The sequence below is a fragment of the Cyprinodon variegatus genome, unplaced genomic scaffold (genome assembly GCF_000732505.1).
Source record: "Cyprinodon variegatus isolate N-32 unplaced genomic scaffold, C_variegatus-1.0 Scaffold1037, whole genome shotgun sequence".
In the NCBI taxonomy this organism is placed as follows: Eukaryota; Metazoa; Chordata; class Actinopteri; order Cyprinodontiformes; family Cyprinodontidae; genus Cyprinodon; species Cyprinodon variegatus.
The window spans coordinates 99,575-108,165 of NW_015151490.1; the positions used below are offsets into that span (position 1 = coordinate 99,575).

General features: G+C 39.7%; 1 protein-coding gene across 1 annotated transcript in view; it reads left to right on the forward strand.

Annotated features, from left to right (window-relative positions):
• Positions 1–4,517, forward strand: part of LOC107100969 (NACHT, LRR and PYD domains-containing protein 12-like) — a 60,890-nt gene extending 56,373 nt beyond the window's left edge. The window contains exons 10-11 of the mRNA XM_015399682.1: positions 1,029–1,205; positions 4,307–4,517. Coding sequence (XP_015255168.1) covers positions 1,029–1,205; positions 4,307–4,502 — 373 coding nt within the window. The 3' untranslated portion in view covers positions 4,503–4,517. The remainder of the gene's footprint in view (positions 1–1,028; positions 1,206–4,306) is intronic.
• Positions 4,518–8,591: the final 4,074 nt, after the last annotated feature.

Genomic DNA, 8,591 nt, shown 5'->3' on the forward strand with positions numbered 1-8,591 from the left:
TCCCCAGCTCTGGAACTCACTTCCTCCCGACCTCCGCAGTATTGACTCTCTCCCCTTATTCAAAGCCAGACTCAAAACCCATCTGTTCCAGCTCGCTTATCTGTTAATATACTGCTCTTTTCCCTATCCATGATTGTTTTTTGTTTTTATGTTCCTGTATCTGTATTTTGTATTTTCATCTCTTTTTATTGAATTTTTTTTGTATTATTTGTAAAGTGACCTTGAGTGTCAAGAAAGGCGCTGTTAAATAAAATAAAATAAATGTATTATTAAGAATCACTTAGCTAAAGGTTATTGGTTCTTGATTAAGCAAATCATTCAATAAAACATTATTTGGCCAAATAATGTTTTATTCACCTCATGGATTTGCATTGTGAATTGGTCTGAAAACATTCCAATGTCCTTAAAATTAGTGAAAAGCTAATTTGATCATATCCTAAATTATTCCAGATAAACTTTGGTTTTAAACACAGAATCCATCTTAGACTGTAATATGTTTTTCAACCGTTTTCCCCTTTCTCTTTGTACATAGTGGTTAGTTTAGTTTAGTTGAGTTTTACTAGTCTTAGTTGAGAGTGTTAAACTGAAATACGTTTGACTTGGAGCTGAATGATTTTTGTTAATAAAATCTATTTTGAACAGAAGTTGTGGTGAATTTATTCCATGTATGTGCAGAAATAACTGACTATGATTAGTGCTTGAATCACTCTTTCATCTATTGTTTTGACAGGCAGTTAGTAGGACTGTGTGTCATAAACAGTATGTAACAGCTGAAATAATATCTGATTAAATGAGATATTTTACCACCCCTACAGGGGAGGGCAATAAACATCTTAAAGTATCAGAAACATAAATTCCCAGCAGGCTGGGAATGGAAAAGTCTATAGAAACACAACATCTGAGACTTAATTAATAAATAAAAGTAGAAAAAAATATATTTTTCTACTTTTATTAATTTTATTTTTTCATTATTTCAGTTTTAACCTGTCTCTCCTGTTGCTTCAACATGTCTTATATTCTTTATTTAGATTGGATATCTGCAGTTTGTCAGAGATCAGCTGTGCTTCTCTGGTCTCAGCTCTGAAGTCCAACCCCTCCCATCTGACAGAACTGGATCTGGGCGAGAACATCAACCTGAAAGATCGTGGAGTGAAGCAGCTCTGCGATTTTCTCCAGTCCCCTCTCTGCAAACTACAGACTTTGAGGTCAGTCACTAGGGGTGTAAATCACACCCATTATAGCAATTCGATTCAGTATTGATTTCCTGACCCAACGATTCGATTATTTTCGATAGTCAAGAATACATCATGATTCAATTCGATTAATTCATTTTTTTTAGAAACAACAGCAAATAACAAAAGTAGAAAGGTTGCATTCCACCTATACCTATTTAAACCTCATTCACTGAAAAATAATAATACCTCTGTGTTATAGAGACTGAAAGGCCTTGCAGCAAAAAATACTGCACAAAATCAGTGCAATGAGTGCAATGCAATACCTCGGCTCCAGAGTGTCAATGTCCCCGCCCCCTCCACAGATTTTCTCTCTTCTGTAAATTGTTGCACTGCAGGAAAATAGTGTCCTTCCAGTGATTACTAAAGTAATTCTAATTTTCGTTATTATATTATTTAATCCCTCTTTTTAGGGGGGAAATGTTGTTCTTATAGTTTACAAATGCTGTCTATTGGTGATTCACACCAAACGCTACAACCTGTAAAAATTTCACCGGGTTTGTCTCCATATGCTTGCTTTGAAATGTTACCGGCCAGTGAAAGCAGCCTTTGATAGAGTGTTCCATAATATCCTGTTATATGGTTTGGAGAATTGGGTGGGGATCTGAGGATGAGCAGTGCAGTGGTTCAGATCCTTTCAAAGTCATTGAACATTTAGTGTCAGTGTGGGAAATTCTTTGTCCTCCACTGCTCCTCTTTTATATGGAGTTCCTCAGGGTTCTGTATAAGGCTCCCTTCTTTTTACTCTTTATCTGCTCCCACTTGGATCCTTAGGAAACATTGGGGTTTCTTGTCACTTTGATGGACATGATACTAAGATCTCCTGCTGAGGCGAAACAAAAACTGTTGAATCTCTTCTGAAATGTTTGGGTGATATGAGAGCATGAATGGCTTTAAAATTTTTAAATTTTAATTTAAAAAAAGAAGAAAGTGATGGTTTTTTTGAGGCACTTCAGACAGCCTATCTTTACACCGGGGGTATCTGGATAATTCTGTAAAACCAATGGCCTATGCACAGCCATCTTAACTTTGACAAAGTTAAGCTGTTGGTCAAATCCAGTTTGTCCCTACAAATACTATATGATATTAAATAAGGAGTTTTGTAATTTCCCATCTCCAATGAACGCAACACAGGTACGAGGCTATGACCAAAGAGGAAGTTTATGGAAGCGGCACTCATCCATGTTTTATTTGCTCTCAATGCTGATACCTTTTAGAGTTGTCAGAGATGACAGCTGGTATTAAAGAAAGAAGCAAGATAATCATTCTCCTATGGTGGCTGGCAGGGGACAGAAGGAGCAACTATGGAATGGGTAATCAGAGAAGGTATTTAAATCTGTTATGTTTTCATAATTATGTATTTGTTTTGTGTCATTTTCAGCGTACATTACCATGGGATCATAATTTGTTGTGGTTAAACCTCCCACACACTTTTCAATAGGTTTGTGGTGCGCTTTAAAGTTGGAGAAACTCTGCTCTGTCATCATCTTTGTGTCTAGCTCTTGTGCTCCACTCAGCAGGTTGATGTTTGCCCATTATACTTTTTTCTCATGGCTTTCTCAGCACTCAATACATAATAAACTTTTTGTTCTTCCACTTCATGAAAGTTGGTATTGAAACTTTTTTTTTCTACAAAAAAATACTATATCATATCGAAATAAATATTCCATTATCTTTATGGTTTTTTTTTTCTTTTTTTGCATGAAGACCCAGATGAAAAGAGTAAAAAGAGCTTCTTGGAATATTTATATTTTTAATTGCTCTTTTTCTGTCTGTCAGGATTTGTGGTTTGTGGACCCTAATGCATAGGCGGGAGGCAGAGGTGTGTTACTTGTGATTTAATTAACAACTGAGGCAGGAGTCCAAAAATAAATCCAATGAGAAAAAAGTTAAACCAACCAGAAAACATGGAGACATCGGGGGGGAAGACTATCATGAGGAGGAAGACTCAGAGAGACGAAGTTGGAGGAAGTTTGAGGAGGAACCAGCACTGAAGAACTGCACAGAGAGAGTGAGGGAGACTGAAACAAAGAGAGGGCTAATAATCAGAAAGGAGCTAGGGTAAAAGGGGAACACAAGAGGGCAACAAATAAAAACCTGAAAATAACTACAAAACACAACAAAACAAGAATTAAACAACTGAATCTAGAAAACATGGAACAGAGTAAAACAGAATACACAAAAGAAAACATAACAGAACCAAGACTGTGACAGTATCAATTGATTTAGGATGTTGGTTAGGATGTGTGAATTACCAGCAATGGCTCTGATGGAACTTTTTTATTGTTGCATTATTTTGTAAAACTTTAATTTCATTTGTGTTTATCTGGATGTGTTCATCATTATCACCCTGCTAAATAAAAAAGTTATAATTTATTATCATTAACATTTAATAAAATGATATGAAATGCAGTTCCAGACTAATCGTGTGTCTGGTGATGTCACAAGTAACGTTATGTTCCAGTTGACACAGATTTGTTCTGCCTGCTCCCGTTCTGCTAGAGTGCAAACCTTTCTATCTTCTAAACAAGAACAAACTTGGTGAGAACAGGGGTTCAAACTTGTGTTCATATATCAGTTTCAGCCCTAAGAGTCAATAAAACATGAATGAATGCCTCTTCCACACAAAATCCTCTTTCACTGGTCATAGAGCTGTTTCTGTGTTGCATTCAGTGGAGCTTGAAAAAAAATTAAAAACCTTTCTATTATTTAATATTGTAGCATGGCTCATTTAATTTTTCCTAGTAACAAAAAAAAGATCTGGTGCTGGAACCGGGGATGAAGGTCAGGAGATGCTACTGGTTTAGTTGTTAAAGTCCATTTGAATCCCAGCAGAACAACTGAAGGTCCAAATGAAATCTTCTAGCAACATGTGTTGTTTGTTTCCAAGGATCTTAAAGCTGTAAAGATCAGGAAGGCCTCAGGGTCAGATTCCCATTAGATTGGTTTACTACGTTGATCATTTTTCTGGGACTTTAGCTTAAATATTTTTTATACTTTTATTTATTTTTTCATGATTTTACTTTTAGACTGTCTCTCCAGTTGCTTCAACATGTCTTTTACTCTTTAATCAGATTGGATCTCTGCAGTTTGTCAGAGATCAGCTGTCCTTCTCTGGTCTCAGCTCTGAAGTCCAACCCCTCGCATCTGATAGAACTGGACCTGAGCAACAACAAAGACCTGAAAGATCGAGGAGTGAAGCAGCTCTGTGGTTTTCTCCAGTCTCCCCTCTGCAAACTACAGACATTGAGGTCAGTTACCATGTTTTAGTTTAGTGCTGATATTTCTGATGGTAAAGTTGTGTTGACTCTAAACTGCAGACATATGGCTGATATTCTACTTATCCACATTGAGGATCTTCAGGCTAAAGCCCTATTTCTTCTTCACTGTTTTGATGCAGTTAAAGGTTATTTTCTCTCATGATTTATTCAATAAGCAGGAAAATGATACAATAAGTTGAATTTCTGTGTGGGGTGGCAGCATTATCCAGAACTTCCCAGAATCCAGTGAATTTAGTGTTGATAATGCAGAAAATTCCCACTCCCAGCAACATTTAATGATGTTGCGTCGACACGAGTAGCAGTGTGGAACGAAGGAAGAATCAAAGAACCTCTCTAAGACTTCAGTGTCAAAAAATGGGGACAGATGGAACCAGAATTAAAGGTGAGACAGTCAGTAGGAAAGCTCAAAATCTTTAATAAAATAACATAAACAAACAGAACAGAAGTGCTCTACTATGGTTCTGCGGCTCACAGCAACTGTAGAAGGGGGGCGGGGCACCACCCAATCTCTGTAACTTTGGTTAAAGAGAAACCCTTTCATTATCAGAGTGAGTCACTTACCTGGTCCATCCTCTCAATCAAAGGCAGGATAAGCCGATGCACTGCTGAGATGAGGCTTTGAGCTGTCTAGATCATCCCTGATGCAGCAACCCTAATGAGCACGCAGGACTCCGATCAAGGAGAGGGAATAAGATCAGACTGCAGTAGTTCTGGAATCCAGGGGTCCACAGTATGGTCAGGAGTTCCGATCAACACAGGAACGGACAGATCCGGGTTCCAGGAATCCAACAAAGCATGAGGGCAGGTTCAGAGTCTTGTGCGTCGAGCAACCAGCTCAGACAGAAACGCACCTGGGAGGACAGGTTCAGAGTCCTTTGCGTCGAGCAACCAGCTCAGAAAAAACGCACAGACAGGCAGAATCCAGCAGGAGTCCAAAGAAGGTTTTTTTTTTTTTTTTTTTTTGGGACAGGTTTCTGGCAANAACATGTTAAAGCCTTCAAAAAGCCGTTTCTTTTGTGCGGAGAAAAATAATAACAAACGATACAGGAACAATAGGCCTTCGCAGCGCTGAAGCTGCTCGGGCCTAATAATAATAATAAACATTACAGATACAATAGGCTCTCGCAGCGCTTAGCTGCTCGGGCCTAAAAAGAAGAAAAAACGATACAGGAACAATAGGCCTTCGCAGCGCTGAAGCTGCTCTGGCCTAAAAAGAAGAAAAAAACGGTACAGGAACAATAGGCCTTCGCAGCGCTGTCGCTGCTCGGGCCTAATAATTATCAACAATGTTTCAACAAATAAAAAACTGATTGCAGAGGGAGTCATTTTGCTTGAACTTCCTGTTCTGTTTGAAGTCAAAATCTAAGAAATTAACTTTTTTATCCACTAAAACAAGAGTTTACCATATTATTATCCAAACAGGATGAAGTTAAGGGAAAGGTTTATAAAAAGATTTCTGACCTGAGTCGGAAATATCAGCTGAAGCGGCCCTTTTATCAGCTTCACTCTGTCGACTTTCTGCTTGTTTGTTCTAACAAAACCTGTTTTTAAATGAAAGCAAGTAAAGCAGAAGGAATGTTGTTTATGTTGAAGGATGGTGAAGTCAAACGAGGTCAGAGATAACCATCTGCTGGACAACTAGAGTAACTACAGGTCTGTTGAGGTTTAGAAGTAAAGACATTGAAGTTAATCTGCTCAAGCGGTAAAATGAAACGAAATATAATAAATGATATTTACATTTCGCAATGAAAGTAGAAAAAAAAACAGTTACAGAAAATCAGATCAAACAGCTCATTACACCGATGACTCATCACAGCAGTTTATATGCCTCAATAGTCGTGATCAATATTGAAGACTAATGTTATTGGAAAGCTCTGTGTTTACACATTGAAGCTTTCTCTCTTCTTTTCTTTTTCCTAAGAAGAGATCACTGTGGAAAAACTTGTTAAATAACATTTCATAAAGTATATGTTTTAAATAACCATGACACATGATAACAGATTTATTTTATTTTTTTTTTTATTTTTATTTTTTTTTACAGTGTCCTGTCTGGCAAGGTGGCAATAATAATAATTATCTTGATGCCAAAAGGAGCCCAACAGATTTTACTGTGATTTTAAGTGTAGCGGTATCGCAATTGCCATACTGCACCACTTGTTTCATGTATATAAATTGCTTTATTATAATTATGCAGGGAGTTTTACAGTTCATATGGACACTGCAATGTAAGTAGAGCAGAAAAACAGAAGAAGAAGAAGGAAAAAGAAAAAGAAAAAAACAGGNGTCGTCTGAAGGAAGTCACAGAGCGCCTCCACCTCCTGCTCACAGGGTAGCAGACGAGTTTTGCATCGGAGGCCTTTTAGGATGAACTTTGGATGCTGATTGGCTTTCATGGAGGTGTGTTTCAAAGCTGATTGGCTGTCGTAGGTGGATGTAGGAGAGCAACCAGTTTCTTCAGTTGAACGTCGGCCTAGGCTCCATTTCAGCTTCTACAGTTTTAGGTTATTTTAGGTTTATACAAAAAAAGAACTACTGCAGTTTGCCCAATAGTCATAAAAAAAGAATCCAGCAACACGGGAAATGAAGTTTCTATCTTTACACGCAGTCACATCTAAACAATCAAGAGTCATAGAAAAACAAGCAGACATGCTGGAGGTCAGGAGCAGAGCTGGCAGAGCGACACGGCCGCCAACAATGAACACAAAGGCCTGAGCGCTGGGAACGGGGAAACTGGCAAACCTAACGAGGTGTCCTGCCATCTTCTCCTGCTCCCTCTGCTTAGCGACAGATGCTGATGGCGTCCCATGAAAGCACCGTCAGCTGCACAGGGATGGGCCCACATTTGTCCACAATGACGGGGAACACAAAAAAAAGAACAGTACCAAAGTTTGCATCCCGAGTTAACAATGCTGACGCAGAACCATGGAGGAGGAACGACTTCAACCCCTCCCTTTTACTACAACCACCCATACATGCAGGCAGTGGTCAGCTGCCGCCAGGCGCCGCCTCAGGCCAGATGGCGGCCAACTGCATAACTCACTTATCTGTCTTTGGCAACTATAGGAATGCTGAAAGGCTGCTTCCATTCCCAGCGGACGTCACCGCTAAAGAGACACAGGAAGAGGCGGGCCATCTGCTCCCAGATACCACGGACGCCCCCAATTCCTGTCTGCCCCCCCCACCCCCCCACGTTACTAGAAAGAAACGATGACGCTTTGAATAACTTTCATTCCAAAACAACCAAAGCCCTGATAATGATGATGATGATGATGATAATGATGATGATGATGATGATGATGATGATGATGATGATGATGATGATAATGATGATGATGATGATGATGATGACATTTGACACTAATAAGATTAGATTGAAAAAATAATGAAAAAGACTGTTTGCCTTTAAAATGATTTTTCAGATAAACACTCATCTGCTTCATGTTAATCATCTCTAGATAAGAAACAAATGTTTGTTTGTTTTATTTCTTTTCAGGAAGCCAAACTTTTCTTCTTGTTTATTCGTCAGAGATTAACATTTATTTTCTAATGTAAAAAAAAAACTACCCTAATCTGTTAGGTCAGTTCTTGCTCACAATTCTGTCTTAAAGTAAATGTTTGAAGCAATTTTGCTTCGTTCTTGTAGCAAGAAGGTTGTGGGTTTGATTCCCGGCCTGGGGTCTTTCTGCATGTAGTTGGCATGTTCTCCCTGAGCATGCGTGGGTTCTCTCCGGGTACTCCGGCTTTCTCCCACAGTCCAAAAAACATGACTGTTAGGTTAATTGGCCACAGTAAGTTCTCCTTAGGTGTGAGTGTGTCTGAATGGTTGTTTGTCCTGTTTGTCTCTGTGTTGCCCTGCGATGGACTGGAGACCTGTCCAGGGTGGACCCCGCCTCTCTGACCGGTCGGAAATCAGACCCCCACCAAGGGAGGAGGAGAGACAGCCACGAAGAAGTCCCCACGGCGCCCCGGGGAGCCGCGGGGACGAGTCCGCGGGCCCCGCCGGCAGCCGGCCACCCTGAAGTAGGGCCGGGCACCGAACACCGGCCCCCCCACGGCACCAACTGACACGCCCCAGCCC